Here is a 20970-nt window from a genome sequence, read left to right as displayed (position 1 = left end):
CAGGACCTTAGTGTGGTGTTGGAGAGCTGGAAGGCTAGCTCTAGGAATGGAGAGTTCCTGATACCCCTTCAATTTATGGATCTCTCACCACTCGACTAACCCAGTTTTTGTGTGTTTATTTTTGCTTCAACCACTTCTGTTGCTACCAACTGACCATTTCTGTTCTGTAACTTTTCTCTAACTCATAGATTTGGTATTATTCATGACTTCAGCCCACTGTCCTCAAAGTGACTGCACTTCCCCAAGGTTTCACTTTAGGACCCTCACTTACTACTATTGCCTTGCCTTTTTTTTTGTAGCTTCCACTCCAACTCCAGAAGGGAGAGGATTTGATTGATCATTGTCCCTGTAGGGCAGAGCTTTGGGGGCTAGGCCATCTCAGGTCACTGCCCGGACAATGGATAGGCTATCTCTTGGTCACACGGTCAAAACCCTGACCTTCGATGCTTAAGGAACCAGCCAGGGTCACCTTTCTCTGCGGGGAACCATGGGCGAGGATCTATTAGAAGACTCTGGGGACTCTTGACTGGGCTGTTCTGTATATATGACTAATTTTGATTTTCCTTATGAAGGGAGACAGATCGGAGGTACTTGTCCAGCCAAGGCATGCCTCATATTTGCAATTGCTTCCCAGCCACAACCCCTGTTAAATTTTCCTTGGTTTAAACTAGGTCAATCAGATCTTCTCGCCAAAGGATCTAAAATTAGGACACTAAGACATCTAAGTCAGATGATGATGGGATGTGTGTGCTTGAACTGAAAAATTAAACAGAATTTTGGCGAGCACTAACACCATGAAAAGCCAAAAAAAAAAAAAAATTGCATGTACATTTAAGTTTTGGAAGGCCCTGGCCAGATAGCTCAGTTGGTTAGGGCATCATCCTGATACGCCAATGTAGCGGGCTTGATCCCCAATCAGGGCACATAAAAGAATCAACCAGCCCTGGCCAGTTTGGCTCAGCGGTTAGAGTGTCGGCCTGCGGTCCGGAGAATCAACCAATGAATGCATAAATAAGTAAAACAACAAATCAAACTTTCTCTCTTTCTGTCTCCTCCTTCCTCTCTCTAAAATAATTAAAAAATATTTAAAGAATCTATCTATTTTTTTAAATGTTTTGGGAAGCAGAAATAGCCACTTTGCAAAGAAAAACAAAAGATGTGGCAAAGAGAAAGAAGAGGAGGCAAGCAGCCCCATGAAAGATGGACTTTCTAGAAAGTTCCATTTCCTCGGTGGCCTGGTCATGCTTCTTTTCTTGTTCTTGGAGATGTCCATGATGTTGCTTGTTGTATGACTTCAACTAACCCCCCTTTTTTACTCAATCTAGTGTGAAGGGCTTTTGTGAGGTTATTGTCTCTCACAGACCAGACCTCTCCAACTAAAATGCGCAACTCCACTGTCCAAAATTCTATCGTATGTCGCTTCTCCTCGCCACAGGGAAAGTCAGTGAGCGGATGGAGTGCTTCCGGAAGTTTTACTGTAATAGAGCTCCCCCCATATGGAAGGAAACATCAGAAGCGGGAACATGATTTCTTCCCATACCCTTCACTGTGTTTTCTTCTTTTAATTCAATCCTTAGGTTTAACCAATAGGGCTGTGAGTAATCAGAAGTATGGTAGTCACCTCAGGGGAGAACTTCAGCTGAGCATCTAGGCAGTTTTATTCGCACCTTCACAAAGTGCCCCCCCCTTTTTTTATCCTCACCCGAGGACATTTTTTTTTTTTTTTCATTTTTTTGTTCAGGTAGAGTGGGAGGGAGAGAGAGAGGAAGAGAGAGAGAGAGAGAGAAACATCGATGTGAAAGGGACACATCAAGTGGCTGCCTCCCACACGACCAACCAGGGCCGGGGACAAACTGCAACCGAGGTACGTGCCCTTAGCGGGAACCGAACCTGGGTCTCTCGGGACCGCAGGCCGATGCTCTAACCACTGAGCAAAACCGGCCAGGGCCAAAGTGCCCCCCCCTTTTGCCCAGAAATCACAGTTCCTAGGAGACACCTTCCTGGGAGCACTGGGGGCAGGAGATTTTATCTGTAGAAGGCTCTGTGCTACCATATTTTACAAAAGACCCGGCCTTTTCCCAGCTTTCCAATGCCCCAGTCTTGCTTAACAGCAGTACAGTCTGTATAAAAACACACATTCATCTTTGGATACAGCCTCTATAAACCTCAGTAATCTGCCAAGGTCACAATACTACGTTGCTAAGGCTCAAATCTCATACTGCACATGAAGGGTTCCAATAAACAGCACCCTTTCTCTTGGCCTGTATTCTAAAGAAGTGAGAAATAATAATAATAATAATCATAATAATAATGCAGATATGATCAATTCTGTCACATTTTCTAATCATAAACTTAATATTGCAGACTGTGGCTTAAATATCTTGGCAAGTGAGCTTTCCAGAGTTAGCCATATTCTTTTCCAAGACACAAGAGGCATTGGATGACGGCCTCCCCACACGGAGACCAGGTTCTCTATAGTTACTCTATGGAACAGCAGAATTGATGGTTCCAAGTTCCAAATTTAAGAAAGAGAGAGAAAGAGAACGGGGGTTACCCAAGCAGGTCAGATGCCTCCCCCAAACTTTAAGATGGATCATTCCTACTCCCCTGGAAGAAGTCAGCGAGTGGGCTGAGCGGCCAGGACAGTGTAGTACCAGAGCTTCCTCTATGGAGAAGGAAGTATTAAGAATGAAGAATACTTTTTTCTTCATTGCTAATAGCTATTAATTATTGTTAAATATATTTTAAGTAGTTGCATGTCTGGAAAAGCCAGCTCACTATAACAGTTAACCTTTATTGGAGACTTAACCAGTTCAGTATCGGGTGTTTTTGTGTACAACACCTCATTTAATTAGGCGGCAAGCCTATGAGATGAGGCCTGTCATCCCCATGTTCTAGATGAGAAAGCTATAGCACAGTTTTGATCAAACAAAGGTTTGATCATGTACCTGGTAAATAGTGAAGCTAGGTCTGAGAAGCATTTGAGTAACTACACTAGTGATTTTCAAAGTGTGGTTCTTAGGAAATTTGCTAGAAATTCACATTCTCAAGTTTCACTCCAGACCTACTGAGTCAAAACTCCAGAGCTGGAGCCCAGCAGTGTGTGTTTTAACCGGCCAGGGGATTCTGATGCAAGCTCAAGTTTGAGGACTGCCTTCTACTGCCCACAGGAGCTTGGTCTTATGGGAGAATTGAGCGATATATCACTCTTCGGGCAAGGGAGAACAGGAGACAAAAGGAAAAGAAAGATAGCAATCCTGAGTTAGAGAAAAGCACAGCTGTGGAGGCAGACAGGAGAAAATTTATTTCAAATGAAAGAAAAATGAGTGAAAATGTCGGCTAAAGCACTAAGAAATATTTATAGTACTCTATAGACAACTCCATCCTTTGTTTACATTTGTCTACAGAGTTTGTGTAGCACACATTTAGGTTAATTCAATTATTTAGTAAACATGGATTGAGTGGTTACTTTGAGAAATATAATGTAGTGGCTGAACACTCAGATTCGTAAGTCAGGTGGTCTAGGTTCATATCCCAGCTCTAACCCTTAACAGCTCTAACCCTTGTGTGACCTTGGCAAGTTTCTTCACTTCCCTTCCTCCGAGTGCTCATCTATAAAATGATGTTAACACTCACAGTATATTGCATCTGTCAACAAAGTTCATTTTCCAATTAATTGTAAAAATTAAGGGTAAAATGGGGCATGGAGATATATTAATTATAGGAAAGTTTCCATTTTCACTGAAGAGATTGCAACTCATGTGTGTCTGATACTCATCTGATTAACTCCTCAAATGTTAAAACTCCATTCCATAGTAGAAAAAGATCTTGCTTGCCCTGGCCGGTTTGGCTCAGAGGTTAGAGCATCCGCCTGCGGTCCGGAGAGACCCGGGTTCGGTTCCCGCTAAGGGCATGTACCTCGGTTGCAGTTTGTCCCCGGCCCTGGTTGGTCGTGCAGGTGGCAGCCACTCGATGTGTCCCTTTCACATCGATGTTTCCCTCTCTCTCTCTCTTCCGCTCTCTCCCTCCCACTCTACCTGTGCAAAAAATGGAAAAATGTCCTCGGGTGAGGATTAAAAAAAAAAGAAAGAAAAAGATCTTGCTTGACATTTGGGTTAAAACTTGCTAACCACTTAGAAGTTTATTAGAAGTAACAATAAGGAAGTGGCCTACAAAAAGAGGAAGAACACTTTGTGCTTTTTACCCAAGGCCTTTGTCTTAACAGGAGCAGAATTAGCCCTCTGGGGTATGGAGGGACCTTTGATTTCAAGTAGACCAAACGTCATTGTTTCCGATTGACATCACTTTGTTTTCCAATAGAAAAAATGAGAATTCAGCTCTGGCAGGTTTGGCTCAGCGGTGGAGCGTCGGCCTGCAGACCAGTCGTGGGTTCGATTCCAGCCAAGGGCACATACCTCGGTTGTGGTTCATCTCCGGCCCTGGTTGGGGTCGTGCGGGAGGCAACCAGTCAATGTGTCTCTCTCACGTCAATGTTTCTCTCTCCCTTTCTCTCCCTCCCACCCTATCTGAAGATAAATAGAAAAATATCCTCTGGTGAGGATTAATAAAAAAAGAAAAAATGAGAATTCTTGATATGTTGCTTTGCTATAATTGGAAAAAAGATTTTGTACCTGATTTTGCCTGCTACAATCTCTAGAATATTGTTCTTCCTCTGAATATCTTTGCAATGAGGAAGAAAGTTTAAATATCTCTTATATACAACTGAAGGTATCTACCCCAGACAAAATTCAGTGGAGATTAACAATACTCTTCTGCACTTTTTTTCCATTTTAATAGTGTATGGATAAGGAGATGTAAAATGGGTTGGGTTGGTCATACGCCTGGTTCTGTGTGGGACACTGCATAAAGATGCACAGAGCTGATCAAGAAGCAGGTGGCATCACCTGAAGCAGAAGGATGAAGTCGCATTTCAAAGGGAGATGGTACCAAAGGATGGAAGGTTATTTCACTACCTGAAGGGAGATTTTCATGGTTCACCATTAAAGTATCTTTATTGGAGATTGCAATTTGGTTCAAGCCACTAACCTCATCCTATATTGTTGAATGGAGGTGTGGCAGAGATGTTCAGCTGTTCCTAAATATGTAGTCTGTCCTTTCATTCTACATCTCCCAGCTTCCTTTGTAGTGGCTCATGTCTATGTTCTGAACAATGGGACAAAAGCAGATGTGGTGATGTTTAGCTTGTTGGAAGTATTAAGAGAGGTTTATCTTTCTTGTTTATCCTTCCTGCTAAGTGGAATGTGAACCAAAGGGTTGGGACTGGAAAAGCCATCTTGAATCATCAGGATCACCACCCGCAGAAAGCTGTAACTCAATTTAGAAAAGGGCCTACCCTCCCCATTGAATTTGGGGTTCTGGCAGTCCCTTTGTGTAAATTTTAGAGGCCCCCCCTTCCTCCAGGCCAACTCAATCAGTGCCCTAGGATGCTTGATATGCTGATCATGGACTCAATTTCAGTCCCTACTACCCCAGCCTCTTGACACGCGAGGGACCTGAACAGCAGAACCGTTATGTGGCAGCACTCTTGAGAACAGAGGTCACAAAGGACTGAGCAACAGGACAGGTGGTCCTAGGTTTCACCATCACAGAGTACCATACCAAATGAGCCCTAGTTCACCTACTTGGATTTTTACCTGAGAGAAAATTCTATCTTGTTTAATTAAGCCATTGCTTTTTTCTTTTCGTCAGTCCTAACATAGAAGGCTCATTTGCAACAAGATGGAAGTCCTGGATTTTACTGTTGGCTCTTTTGACTCATAACTTCTTTTTCTCCTCACCAGATCACATTGCTTTTAAGAGTACCTCATTAGCCCTGGCCGGTTTGGCTCAGCGGTTAGAGCGTCGGCCTGCGGTCCAGAGAGACCCGGGTTCGGTTCCCGCTGAGGGCGCGTACTTCGGTTGCAGTTTGTCCCCGGCCCTGGTTGGTCGTGCAGGTGGCAGCCACTCGATGTGTCCCTTCATGTCGATGTTTCTCTCTCTCTCACACTTCCTCTCTCTCCCTCCCACTTTATCTGTACAAAAAATGGAAAAATGTCCTCAGGTGAGGATAAAAAAAAAAAAAAAAGAGTACCTCATTAATCAGTCACCCAAAGTGAATACTACCAATTATCCTCTGCTCACATTCTGTGATTTTTATCTTTCCACCACTGGGGCCACAGATTACACCAGGTTGGGCCTCATTTACAGTAAAATCTTCACATTGATCCCTTTTGACTTAAAGTTAAGACCATCTGCTAATGGATAGTTTTACCTGTTATTTTGAACAATACCAGGAGTAATCTGAATTTAGATGGCAATGTTCTCTGTTTTGTTTCTTAGAGACAGCAACTAACTTATGCTTGAGCAGTTAGGGGCATATGCTCCAAATGATGGTTCTGAGATTATATCCAGAAAAAAACAAACTATCATTTTGTAGTATCTCTTTGCCGTCAAAATTTTGGAAAATGATCTGAAACTGCAAATATTATTATTTTTTTCATCCTCACCCGAGGACATTTTTCCATTTTTTGTACAGATAGAGTTGGAGGGAGAGAGAGAGAGAGAGAGAGGGAAACATCGATGTGAAAGGGACACATCGTGTGGCTGCCACCCACATGACCAACCAGGGCCAGGGACAAACTGCAACCGAGGTACATGCCCTTAGCGGGAACCGAACCCGGGTCTCTCCGGACTGCAGGTGGACACTCTAACCGCTGAGCCAAACCGGCCAGGGCTGCAAATATTATTTTTTAAAGATAATTTCTATTACTTGATCTCTCAACACCCGAGATCAGTGCACATATTTTCACATTTTATAGATGTGGAAACAGACAAGGAGCAATGAAATGGCCTGTCACGATTACACAGCTAATTAGTGGAGCTAGATCTAATGTCCAGATCTTTTAGATATGTTTTCATTACTCACATTGGTTCACACTCGTTTTATTTCCTGAAACTATTTATTTGTAACTCATTTCCAACCAGCAAGGAAGTGCCAGCCCTACCCACAGGCAGTCTCATTTTTTACTGTATGATGTGCCAAGTTGAGTGTTTGTTTTGGTCTTGGCAGCAGATGCCCTGATTATCTCCATTAGTGCAAACAGCTCCCAGTCCTGTATCACTCTTCCTAATTGGTTCACCTCCCCATAGGCTACTGGCCATCATTCTCTTTCCTAAGGCCTCCATCACTGGGTAAAGAACACTTGCAAGATTAAATTTACTGGATTGACCAAACAACATAGTGAATCCATCTTTGATTTTGACTGAGTAGGTCATCTTGAAGCTTTCAAATTACCAAGTAAAGGGCAAATGCAGTATATTCTTTTTGACAGCTGTTTTCATGCTTGGTTTTAGGTGTTTTCTTTTTTTTTTACTTCATAGATTATAGCACCCGAAGAGTCATATTCATTTATATTTTGGGTGGCCTCCAAAATGTATGTCTTGCATAGCAGTAAAACATTCATTGTTGTATGCAACGTGTGATACAAATGACTCATGTAATTTTAACATTCTATTCACTATCTTCTATGCAGTAAGTTGCATCTGCACATTGAAGGAAAAATCCATACCGACCAGCACTCACCACTGTCTCATCACTTAAGACCAATCAAATTGGCCTCAAAAATTGTAAATCTCTTCTTGATAAAACCAGGAAGGACGTGTTCCTTTTAAGCTCCTATAAAACTTTACTCCCCAACTGAACTATTTTATTCCAGCCATTACTGAGTTTCTACATTTAAAATTTTCTAGTATTAGGCTAAAATGTGTCTTACAAAAAAAATCAGTTTAAAGCACTGAGGACTGGGCCATCTCCAGGTAGTTTCTATATAGATAGAAAAATAGCCATGACTCTGAAAGACAGTAATAGAATATGATTTTATAGCCTTGACTGGGACTGAAACGCCTCCGCAAAAGTTGTAGATACTAGCAGCAAACATTGAAAGTAGCCTTTTCTTTATGCATTACCCTAAAAAGTCAGGGGGGAAAACAAAACTAGTAGCAGCCATCAGATTGCTACTAATTCCAATCAGACTCTCCACATCAAGGCTGTTTAAACTGGGCCTGATATGACTGACTCCTCAGTCATGCTCATGTGGACTTCCAAGCACAGCATGCCCCAAGAGATCTCTCTTCTGGACAGATGTGGCTGCTATGGAATTTTGTGTGGCTTACCTGTTATCATGTCTAACAAACTGATAGTTGCTAATGACTTGCACAAAGCCAAAGAAGCTTTGGGGAAGTTTTTTTTTAAATGTATAGGTTTCTAAACATAAGTGCAAACCATTCTACAACATTCAGGTGTAAGTGGCAGTTTTTGAAAACAGTATTACTAGCCTCAATTTTTTCCTCCTCCCATGTTGTCTTAGGCAATAACTCACTTTCATCCAGTAAGACTTTCCCAACCTCCTACCCAAATTTGGAGCCCCTTTGGAGATGCTTTCTTGGCATGTAATCTTCTGTTGTGTTAGATTTGGGGACCCTTTTATTCATCTTTGTATTGAGTATCATGGAGAGTTCAAATTGGTTCTGGAAGAAATAAACGCTTGTCTGTCCATGGCAGGAACTCTGAAAATGTATTATAGGGTCTCCTCTTGTGAAGGCCACTAAATAAAAAGTGGAGACAAGTCCTATCCCCATTTTACCATCTACGAAGGACAGATACAGCTCCCCGGCCAGTTTGGCTCAGTGGTTGAGCATCAACCCAGGTACCAAGAGGTCGCTGGTTCGATTCCCAGGTAGGACACGTGCCCAGGCTGTGGGCCAAATCCCACAGTGGGGGGCATGCAGGAGGTGGCCAATTGATGTTCTTGCTCATCAATGTTTCTCTCTCTCTCCCTCTCCCTTCCTCTCTCTCTGAAAAATCAATGAAAAGAACCAAAAAAAAAAAAGAAAGAAAAAAACAGATATAACTTTCTACTATCTACTTCAAAGATGTCAGGGGAAAAAAAAAAAACTTTTCACATTTATTTCAGATATCTCAATCAAGCAGAATTCAAGAAGCACTGCATAGCTGTTACTGAGGAAAGTGACATGAGTGGTGACAGAAGATTGGAATGAGGGCAGGGTGGGCCAGCATGTCCTTAGGTGGCTCTTCACTGGCCCCTGAAATAGTAAACATACAACTGAAGAGAACCTATAAAAAATGAGGGGACTTTTTGGTGGTACATGGAAGAGTCCTAAAAAAAGAAAGAAAAGTTTTTTCAATTCAGCTTTACCACCTACATTAATAAGTACCACAGCTTGGAAAAATAAAGATATAGATTGTGAAATTGTAAAATCATGAGGAACAACAAAAAGTATATATAAAAAATGTTCCTTACAAGCCTGCCTTTTCTTAAATAGTTCTTGTTCTAAGACGCTCTGTATAATTACTGCTAGTTTGTACCGAGGGGCATAATCCTCAAACCTGAAAGGTCACTAAAATAGTATTTTCCCCTTCTTCCCTCACACTAATGTTAACACACAGACATGAAAGCAGGCTTCAGGAAATTATGACTTATCTGTGAACATGAGACAGCTTTAAGCAACAATATTGGCCCCACTTTGTATTACAGCCACATGTTCCTACTTTTTCAACAACCTTGAAAAATAAATATTTGAACTACAATCTTCAATAAAACCCTCTACATTTGTTGTCAGTCTTAATCACCTTTTGCTTGTCTGCTTAGTGCTTTTAGCTCTTAGATGTTGCACCTGGAGATTCTAGCTTGCTTTATGATGTAGGTTTATATGCCCTTTAATTGAAAGCAAACCGCCTTAGATAATCCAGTGACAACAATGTTACAAGGTCCACTTTCCGTTAAAAAGCAAATAGAAATATTAGAATGTTCTCTAAAATGAAGAAAAACAAAAATACACCACAATCTTCCTTTATCAGAGATAAAACCCACTTTTGTGCTTTCTCGCCCCTCTGGCGGGAGTGGTGGAGTCCTCAATGACTAATCTTTTCTCACTGTGATATTTTTCTGCCCAAAGAAAGACTTTACTAGTACAGTATGTTAAACGTTGTATTCATGCTACCTGACTGTATCAACTTCAACCCCAAGTTTATTTAATATTGTAATTACTACTTGTCGAATATGAAAGGATGAAACATAAACCTCATTCCTAAGCAGTGTTTGCTTTTTTTCTGTGTAGGTTCAAGTGAGTTTGTAAAATGACAGGAAGAAAAGGTGACAATAAGAGGCATCTTTAAGGCAATATAGTTTCTATAAGATAGCTCCATGATTTTAAACAACAATATGACAAGTGATTAAAAAAAAAACAAAAAAAAAACAGCTGGCTAACATATGCTAGGGGCTCTGTCTGCATGACTGTGTACAACATGTGAATAGCTACCCTGGAGTTGTTAAAGTGTAAGCTTGCGTGGCTGAACTAGGGCTGCATGTATCAATGAAAGTATTTTTTCAAAAAGGAGCAAAGTTACTGCTGTTGGAACTGTTAATGAAACAAATGGAGGTTCTGGAATACACAAAAAATCAAAACGTAGTACCATTTCCAAAAAACTACGAAGACATTTCAGTTAACACCACTATGTGGACAACAGACTGGAAATGTTTATCCAAGAACCTAATAACGTTTTTCAAATAATAAGAGCAGGAAAAGCAATCAAAGTTAAATAAATGCATACAATGGAGAAATACTCCTCTGGGATTATCATCTCCACCCAAATGTCTTTGGTTTTAGAGAAAAACCAATTAGCCTCTTTTTGGTTAAATGAAACACACTAGACAAAATGGGTTCATTCTTGACATAACCAAACAGCTCTTACTAGTCAAATATGCACTGTCTGGTAGGCACAGAGAAGGGCCTCAAACATGGTTTTGTTTTGACTAAGCATCATATAAAATGTACAGATGTACAAAATTTGCCTAGTTATTTCATGGAGCTGCTGCTCTGCAATAGATTGTGTAGTAGCTGTAGGACCAGATTTGCTACACTGTGTGTGTACCATTAACAATTTTTCTAACAGGATGCAAACAACCCAATATAGGCTAAAAACAAAACAAAAAGCAAGGTCTCCTTTATAATTTGGTCATATTAATTAATATTCAACATGAGACAGCATGTCGGTAAGCAAATCATTCAAACTACAGTTGGGAGATACTTTCTAAACACTGTGATCTAAAAAAGAAGGAATTTAATGGTAGTGCAAACCTATCTGTTCACGGTCCTCGAAACAGAACAGGACCATCTTCTCATAAATAAAAAAGTCACTGGAATGTTTTTTATGGAAAGCAGGTTTAAAATAAGAAAGTGTTGATTTAGTTATAGTGAATATGCCTATCTCCTACTTCAGCCCTTTCCCACAAGAGTGTGAAAAGTTAATAAAGACAGCAACATTTTTTAAAAAGTTATATTAAAAATGTTTTGTTTATAAACAATTTTAATACCACAAAGTAGTATTTTAATACAAAGCAGTTCAAATATTAACTGTTCTTTAAACTGTTAAACTTTATTATAAATTAAAATTTCATTACAAAAAATTGCACATAATATTTGACCACTCTTAGGTTCTGATGCACTGGCATTTGCAATAGTTTCTTTAATCTTCAAGTGAAACAGTCTCGGCAAGGAGTCCAGAACGTAGAATGGGCAATAAACAACCCTGTTAGAGCATTCAAGTGCAACTAGCAGACTTGTGGCCATGGCAGTTACACTTTCCTTAAGGTGGACTGCTTAAGTTTAAATCCTGAAATGAAGAATCTCAAAGGTTTAAAGAGGAAGAACTAAAAGGGACTGCCTGCTTTTTACTGTAAACACAGCCCTGGAAATTAAATCCCAAACAAGAATCTCTCAGGCATCAGAGTGTCAAGTGAATCAGGACTAGAACAACATAAAGGGGTAAAAGTAAAAAATAAAAACAAAAAACAAAGCAAAATTAAAATATATGGCAGTCACTTTGAAGAACTATACTTACGTACATGATGTTATGAGAATCTGGCAGGGCCTAGAGGCAGACCAAACACGAAGTTCATTTATCCAACCGAAGAGGGTCATGTTCATTGCTTCCGATTTTGAGGGTAGGATATTGTAAGGACTTGATATGATCAGTAATGCTTGTCTGCATTACACAGACCTTAGCCAGGGACCAGCCTAATCTTGAAGGATCATTCAAATACTTTTGGCAATTATTATAAGGACTTAGAACTGACTGTGCACCCAGTGTTCAGTGATTCTTGCTTTCTGTTTTGTAACTGTTTAAATTTAAGAGCTCATTTAGGCTGACTCCAATCTCTTGGCACTTGGAAACTAGTTTTCTCAGGTTATCAGTTTTACCTCCTTCTGAAGCTTCAAACAAGAGTTGCTGTAAAAGACAGGGAAGCATAGAAGTAAGACTTAGCTAGATTCTGAGCATTACCACATCAATGGATATGGCACATGCAGAAAATTTATAGGAAAACTTCAAGATCAAATAAAAAATAAAAAGCATTACATCTTTCCACAGTGATGCACAAAGAGGTAACTTCTGTAAGGCTCTCTGATATAAACGGTAGACCTATAAGATAGATATACACACAATTCCATCAGGAAACGTGATGAAAACACCTTCATAATCCTAACAATTTGAATGATATTTCATAATATAATTATTATTCAAGACAAAATGGTTACATTGGATTTGAGAGTCCCCAAATATTTAGAGTTCTTGGAATGTTAACTTCTATGCTTTATAATCCTTTTACATCAAGAAGTCAACGAAAGGGGCAGAACAGCTTAAAAAAAAAAAGTGACCCATCTGATAGTCAACTATGGCTTACCTCTCTTTGTCCCTTTAAAACAATCTCAGCAGCAATGGCTCTAAGGAAAAAAAAGAAATATAGAAAAGGGAAAAGAAAAATTTATATATCTTTGAACAAAATGAGATACTACCACTGGCAGAATATTGACTGTGGGAACCTGAGTACAAAACTTCCTGAAAGTAACAGGCTAAACTTCCAAGGAGGATAACCTATAGTGAAAAGAAAAATTCAACAATTTTTATCAATTTTACAAGAATAAAGCAGACCAGTGTTTTGAACATAAATAACGTTCAAGAAAAATACTCCTAATTACTAGTAAAAAATATCTGGCACTATCACCTTTAAAAGAAAGAGAACATCACACTACAAGTCAGGGATATCCCTAAATTTCAAAAGGGATGGTCTTAAAAATGTGTGTAACAGATGTATGTGTTTGATAACAGTATTGTTATCTAAATGTTCCCCTTAAAGGAAAATTACAATTCTATTTTGCATTTAGAAACAATTGTTAATGAGCACTCCCTCCCTCTTCATATAAAAGTCTCAGCAAGTGCCAAAAACAAATGTAAATTAAAAATCTGCTCAGGAAAAAAAAAAAAAGATGTCATTTAAGATTTACCTGTCTGGAGCAAACTTTACAAATAAAAGCAATAGCTATAAAAACATATACATGATTGTTGCATTACATTTTCCAGGTGGCCAGGCATGTTGGGATATTATATGTAAACATCTTGGCTTGAAGTTTCAGAATCTGAACATTGCTTTCTTCCCATTCATGATGAAGTAGCCTGCAAAGTATATTCAGGAAAATGAACAAAGCATTCCAAGTGTAGAAAACCCCAAATGTGCTCTATGAACAGAATGTTTGGTGAGGCACAATTTCTGGTCAGTTAAACTCCATCAAGGCTATTCAGCAACTATTTATATAATGCCTCTTACAAAAACTACCCTGGGACAGGAACATGCAAACTAGCAAGAGGTGCAGTCAAGACCCATGCCATTTTCAACAAACTAAAATAAGGCCCATGTAGTCTTATAGAATACCAAAGCATTCTCTCCAAATTATATTCCATGTGCCCCCTCCCCCAAATTTTCTAAAATGACTTGATACATTAATGCACTTTCCTGGTATTTTTCTCTCTTTATTAAACAGAGTATTCTTAATTGTGAATGTTTCTTGAGCTAAAATGTTAAGTACAGTGATTAAGTTCTCTATTCTGAAAAAAAGACAAGGAAATAGAAGTGGAGCTTCACCAGAAAAACTAACAATTAAACTACCTATATTCCAAAATGCCTATGGTAACAGAAACTGGTGAAAAACAACCTCATTTTCCTATTTCATAAGTTTTACAAAGGTGATGTTGCATAATACAAATTTCTGTAAGTAGTTTCTGTAGATTAGCATGCTTTCTAAGAATTTTTATTCTAAAATGCTATGGTTATTTTTGTCACAGCCATAGGCCTTTAAATGTTTTTCAGTATCTTTTTAAAAAAAATGTTTAGAGAAGGGAGAGAGAGAGAAACATCTCTGTGAGAGTGAAACATCAATCAGCTGCCTCCTACACACTCTCTACCAGGGATCAAACCCACAACCCGGGCATGTCCCCTGACCGGGAATTGAAGCAGCAACCTTTTGGTGCATAGCATGACAACAACCAACTGAGCCACATTGGCAAGGGTTATTGTTCAATCTCATACCATTTTTCCACATACACGCTAAGTAGAATGTAAATACTTTGAAACACAAAGGAATATTTGATAAGTATTTTAGGTAACTTATGATCGATTCATAAAACAAACTTAGAAACAAGACACAACTGATGCAGAGAGAACGACTGCACAAGAAGAAGCCAAAGCATTAGCATGTAAGGTACCTTTCTGAATTAAAAAGTAAAATTCTTAAGGGTAAAAATGGGTTTTCTCTATCAGAGAAGAGAAACTACGAAGAAATGCTCAAAGATCGTCTTTTAATTGAATGTATGAAATCCCTAGATAAATGTTTTTCAAATGTGATTTGAGGGCTCAAATTCAGAAATCTGCATTTAATTCCTGATGCATGCTAATATTTGAGATCAACTGACCTATCTGGAAATAAGTCAAAGTAACCAAAAATATACAGGGGTGAGCAAAAGTATGTTTACAGTTGTTCATATGGAAAGACATGCAGGTTATGATTATAATACAAGAATAAACTGTATTTCACATACTCACAAGTGTAAACCTACTTTTGCCCACTCCTGTATATAGTTGGCTACTATCTCTGTAACACTTTTTTTTTTTTAATCCTCACCCAAGAATATTTTCTCAAGTATCTTCAGAGAGAATTCAAGGGAGGGGATGAGAGAGAGAGAGAGAAACATAGATGTGAGAGAGACACATCAACTAGCTACCTCCCACATGACCCCAACCAGGGCCGGGGATGAACCTGCAACCAAGGTACGTGCCCTTGGCCGGAATCAAAACTGCGACCCTTTGGGCCACGAGCCAATGCTCCAACCGCTGAGCCAAACCAGCCAGGGCTATCTCTGTAACACTTTAAAAATCTCTTAAATAATGTTCCTTTGCCATATAAAACCATGCTTAATGCATATAATACATGTGGTAAGAACATAAGGTATGTGCTTAAGAAACACAGATGAACTTTACTGAATTATATGCCCGTTGTAACCTGCAGTTTCCTGAAGTAACTAGATTTTTAGCTACCTGTTGCTTAACTCTAAAATTAAAGTCGTATATATCAATGAAGAAGAAGTAGAAGAACAGACTGTTCTTATCAAGCTTAAGAATAATTTTATATGAAAAGCCTACACTATTAGGCTGAGAACAGAAGAAATTTCACCTTTTCTTACCTCAGTGCAAGTCCGGAATTAGTTGGCATAATTGTGCAAAACCGTTCCAAGGTTTTGGAATGCTGGGTCTTTGGAACACAGCTCAAATAAAAGTAAATAACCTGCAAATGTTGAGGGGAGAGGATAATTAATGCAGCAAGACGTGAAATCCAATTAACCTATGTGTTTTAATGAGAAAACCAAAATGGTCTTCAAGACATGAATGTATAAAATAATGTACGATGCTGAGTTACAGTTCCTACCATTAATTTTATTAGTGATTTCCAAACATGTATTAGGAAATGTGGTCTAGTGATGACAGCCATGGGCTGAGAACACTGACAAGAAGCCAGGAGTTCAGGTTTCCATTCCTGAGTCTACCTTTACTTGCTGTATAGCTGGGCAAGTCATGGGGCTAATAATACCTGCCACATCTTGCTCATGAAATGCCCATGTGTAAATGACTTAATGTCCATAAAGTGATTTGAGATCCTGGGATAAAGAATGGCATAGAAGTACAAAGCATAATAATTGGTTATCCCAATTAGCAATACACCCTCCAAAAAAAAAAAAAATGTGTATGTTTTTTAGCTTACACTGATTGAGCTTTTAGTCTATATTAGCCAATACTGCACAGAATGAAAGGGGTCTCTGAACATTTAAAAACAAAAACCCTTTCATTGTTTATAAGAAGATAACTTTATAAATTTATCGTCAGTCAGATTCTACTCTTAAAAAATTCTAAACAGCATCTGATTTCAGCTATTTTATGCACTAATGCCCTATGAATAGTTACACTTCCTTAACAAGTAAGCCCATTCTTACTTATTGTGAAGTTACAAAATTGTTCTTTTCTTTTTTTAATTCTTACCTGAGGATATTTTTATTTTTTTTCTTTATTGATTTTAGAGCAAGAGAAAGGGAAGAGAAAGAGACAGAAACATTCATAAGACAGAACATCAATTGGCCGCCTCTTGCATGCCCCCCACTGCCCCATTGGGGGTTTGGCCCACAACCTGGGCATGTGCCCTAACCCATAATCGAACCGGCGACCTCTTGATGCATGGGTTGATGCTCAACCATGGCCAGGCTTCTCCCCGCCCAAGGATATTTTTCTATTTATCATCAGATAGAGTGGGAATGAGAGGAGGAAAGAGAGGAGGGAGGGAGAGAGAGAGAGAGAGAGAGAGAGAAACATCGATGTGAGAGAGACACAATGACTGGTTGCCTCCCCCTTGACCCTACCAGGGCCAGGGATGAACTGCAACCGAGGTACGTGCCCTTGACCGGAATCAAACCCACAACTCATTGGCCGGCGGACCAATACTCTAACCGCTGAGCCAAACTGGCCAGGGCCAAAATTTTTCATTCAGTAAAATTTTCAACTATTCAAACAAAACATTATAGATATAATTATAAGTACTTCTTTAAGATACATTAAACCTTAACATCTCTTCAATTTTGCTTCAATGTTATATTTTTTTAACTATATCATAACTGATATGTACACCTTAACTGAACTTTAAAGGGCTCTTTCTAGGGTTGGAAGAGATAAATAGTACAGGATCCAGAATAACAGTATCACAGAATCATACCTTTGAAACCTATATAATCTTATTAACCAATGTTACTCCCAATAAATTTAATTAAAAAAACAAACAAGAATAGAATAATAAATGCTAGGAGAGTTGTCCTAGGAAAAATTCTCGATATAAAAGAGTATTTCTGTCATTTTTAAGTCCCCTTCTTTTGTACAAACATCTAAAGAAAAAAGTTTTAAGTTCTTACCCTATTATGAAATTCATAGTTGGACCAGTAATCAGCACTGCTAAAAGGAATGGGATATCGGGCAGGGACTGTAACCAAACATCTATTCACTAAATCAGTAAACAGTCTGAATTCTTGGACTTTATTTCTGGATCCAGCAGCTTTATTATTGGCAAAGACAAGATAACTGCCAAAAGAAAAATATTATAATTTAGAATAATTAAGCCAGTAATTCTCTCACCAAGAAAGCCGATCACCCTTTACCCACCATACCCCTTTATACCAAATACCATTCTTATTAAGAGGAACTAAACTTACTCCATCCAAATCTTCTGCACTATATCAGATCTCATGGCCACACCTAATGCTGCCTCATATGCCTCCACTGTCTCTTTAATACTTGATTGAAGAGGATGACAAAGGCTGTTTATAAAAAATGAAGGAAAAGATTGTATGTCTACAGCTCAATTCTATTAGGTAAAGGAATGACAAAGTATATTTTAAACATTACAGATATTATGAAAATGGAATCCTTCTTTTGATCTTTCTTCTTTAATAATGTATAAACCTTAGCATCCCTTTGATTTTGCTTCAATGAGTTTAATATCAGGTTAATTTTAACAGTGTAATTCAGTAATAAATAACAAATGCAAGCCTAGCATGCAACATTTCTTTCCACAGCTGATAATGTCTCACCAGTAAATCAGCCACAAATAAGGAACTTGGTAGTTAAACATCTCATCATCAAAATTCCCTTTACATAAATGGGCTGGAATATCAAGTGGTCCTGGGATATTTAAGAGATACCTGGGGGAAAAAAATTACTGGTTGAAATTATGCCTACACACACATGAACTAATATTTTAAAATTTAAAAAAAACCTCAGTTTCAATTTAAATTTCCTTGACATATTTTTATAAAGTAACGACTTTGTTTTTACGTGCATACCATATCGCTTTGGTCACATCTCTAGCATCACATATTTATTATTTTATATATACATGAATAACTCATTTCTTAAAATTATGTTGTTTTTTTAATCCTCACTCGAGGACATTTTTCCATTTTTTTGCTCAGAAAGAGTGAGAGGGAGAGAGAGAGAAACATCGACGTGAAAGGGACACATCGAGTGATTATCACCCACACGACCAACCAGGGCCAGGGACAAACTGCAACCGAGGTACATGCCCTTAGCAGGAACCGAACCCAGGTCTCTCCAGACTGCAGGCCGACGCTCTAACTGCTGAACCAAACTGGCCAGGGCTTAAAATTATGTTTTTATTCTATCTCCAAAATTAAACAAATCACAATCATCTAATTCTACCTAATTAAAAACAGAGACTAACAAATAAGACAACCAAATATCGAAAATTGTCCTACAAATCTGTGTTTTCTTTTGTTTTTAATTTTACTTACTGATTCTGAGAGAAAGGAGTGGGGGGAGAAAAACATCAATTTATTATTCCACTTATTTATGCATTAATCGGCTGATTCTTGTATGTGCCCTGACCAGGGATCAAACCTGCAACATTGAGATTATCAGCATGATGCTCTAAGCAACAGAGTTATCCAGCCAGGGTACTCTGTGCTTTCTCGTAAAAAAAAAAAAAATAATAAGAAAGGTTCTTTAAGAGTTACAAAACTCAATTATCTAAAAACAATTATCTCTCACCCAGCCAGGTAGCTTAGTTTGTTAGAGCCTTGCCCCATATACCAGAAAGGCTGTAGGTTCAATTCCCTGTCAGGGCACATACCTAGGTAGTAGGCTCCATCCCCAGTAGGGGCACGCTGGAGCACATACAGGAGACAACCAATCAATGTTTCTCTTACCCTGATGTTTCTCTCTCTCTCAAATCAATAAACATATCCTTGGATGGGGATTTAAAAAATTAATTAAAAATAAAAGCAATCTCTCCCATACAAACACATACATATCATTATAGGTTTAATTTTAGACATGATATGAAAATATATTCTATAACATATTGGCCCATAAGGCACTTGTCCAAAGAGGTCCAAGATCAAATAAGATTGGGAAATACTGAAAACTACAGCCCCCTCTTGAAAAGCCACAATGTGTATTAGGATATGAAAGGCTCTAAAAAGTCAGTTAGTAAAAAAATCTATTTGACTTTGACTAATTCAAGTTTCCCCCCAATATATTTAAATTTGTGTGTATAAAATTTACCAACATCTTCAGGAACCACGTTTTTAAAGAAAATACACTGATCTCAACAATGACACACTAGTATAACTGTTTACCTTAGATTAAAAATTATTTCAAGGGGCTAAATTTTAATGGATTAGAGAGGCTGTATGGGGCTTTGGGAGAGGGGGTGGGGTGGGAGAAGAATCACATAAAAGGGAACAAAATGGGAAATACAGAAGTCAAGCTATCACCCAAAACTTGGCCATAACCAGCTATATTACCACAATCACTTACCTTCTAAGGATGTTAGTTTTCTCAACTCAAAACTGAGGTAAGAGGTAACTTCAAATCTAATCTATGTAAGTCTCCATCCCTAGGCTAACTTCAGTAAAGAAAATGATCCCCAGGTTATCTACTCATCTTCAGACCGACTTGAAACACATGACAATTACCATATTTAGTTCTTTTTGTCTCTATACTAAGTATCACATAGAAAAATAATAATAAAATCAAACTATAGGCAAATATTAGAGTTCTAGGTATTTCGTTTTATAATTTCTACCATGAAATTAAAAAATAAGATTTTGAACCTATTAACAGCACTGACTTCTATTAATAAACTTTGTCAATATATATAAATTTAAAATTTATATCAATTAGTATGACAATGCCCCAAACTATTTCAATTACTGCTGTTCTCCTAATAATGGACTCAAAACAGATTTCCTAAATAAACAGAAATACATACTCTGTAAATAAGGATTTCAGTATTACCTTAAAAAACTAAGCAGAGGATATCTTTTTCTTGCAACTCTCAGTGAATTATGAATTATGACTATTCTCACAAAAAATTTAGTAAAGTAACATTACTTAGTAAAACACCAGAAGATTATTTGTTTTTTTAATTAATTAATTAATTTTTTAATTATGTATTTATTTTTTGTACACTTTTGCTCTTATCTTCAGATAGAGTGGGAGGGAAAGAGGGGGAAGAGAGAAAGAGAAATATCGACATGAGAGAGACACATCGAGTGGTTGCCATCCATACGACCTTAACCGGGGCTGGGGAGAAACTGCCCTTAGCGGGAACCGAACCCTGGGGACTCTCTGGTCCGTGGGCCAACACTCTAACTGCTGAGCCAAACGGGCCAGAGCAACCAGATTATTTGGAGGCAACCCATTTTCAAATGTTTATTGACACTGTTATTTATTCTACTTCATACGTTGATATTAGTTACTACAGCAAAAACTGGTAACATCTTTTAAGCTAAACCAATTATCTCCATGCCCAAGGAGAGACAAGAATCCGCAAAGCATGTAAAAAGTTTGGTTCAGTTTTGCATTTATTCTGTGCCAGAGTTTGAGATGCTTAAGCAATCTATTTTGCATTTTAATTATTCTTTTGTAATTTATTCTAACTTATTAATCTAGATATAGCAAAGCAGAAAGAATTTCAGGAAGAGTACTAGAGTCACTGTCAATA

General features: G+C 38.3%; 1 protein-coding gene across 7 annotated transcripts in view; it reads right to left on the bottom strand.

Annotated features, from left to right (window-relative positions):
• Positions 1–11468: 11468 nt before the first annotated feature.
• ZFC3H1 (zinc finger C3H1-type containing) overlaps positions 11469–20970 on the bottom strand; it is a 61788-nt gene continuing 52286 nt past the window's right edge. For 3 of the 7 annotated variants that reach the window (XM_036250734.1, XM_036250735.1, XM_036250736.1), the window contains exons 29-36: positions 18035–18145; positions 17657–17761; positions 17360–17525; positions 15593–15693; positions 13430–13531; positions 12762–12801; positions 12437–12499; positions 11470–12307 (exon numbers count right to left, since the gene is read on the bottom strand). In XM_036250734.1, the coding sequence (XP_036106627.1) occupies positions 12170–12307; positions 12437–12499; positions 12762–12801; positions 13430–13531; positions 15593–15693; positions 17360–17525; positions 17657–17761; positions 18035–18145 (826 nt within the window). In that variant the 3' untranslated portion in view covers positions 11470–12169. Of the gene's footprint in view, positions 12308–12436; positions 12500–12761; positions 12802–13429; positions 13532–15592; positions 15694–17359; positions 17526–17656; positions 17762–18034; positions 18146–20970 lie in introns of those variants that run through there. The other 4 variants (XR_004958262.1, XR_004958263.1, XM_036250733.1 and 1 more) reach the window with 3 other exon arrangements.

The sequence above is a fragment of the Molossus molossus genome, unplaced genomic scaffold (assembly GCF_014108415.1).
Source record: "Molossus molossus isolate mMolMol1 unplaced genomic scaffold, mMolMol1.p scaffold_m16_p_10, whole genome shotgun sequence".
Taxonomy (NCBI): Eukaryota; Metazoa; Chordata; class Mammalia; order Chiroptera; family Molossidae; genus Molossus; species Molossus molossus.
This window is presented reverse-complemented; position numbering and strand designations above follow the sequence as displayed.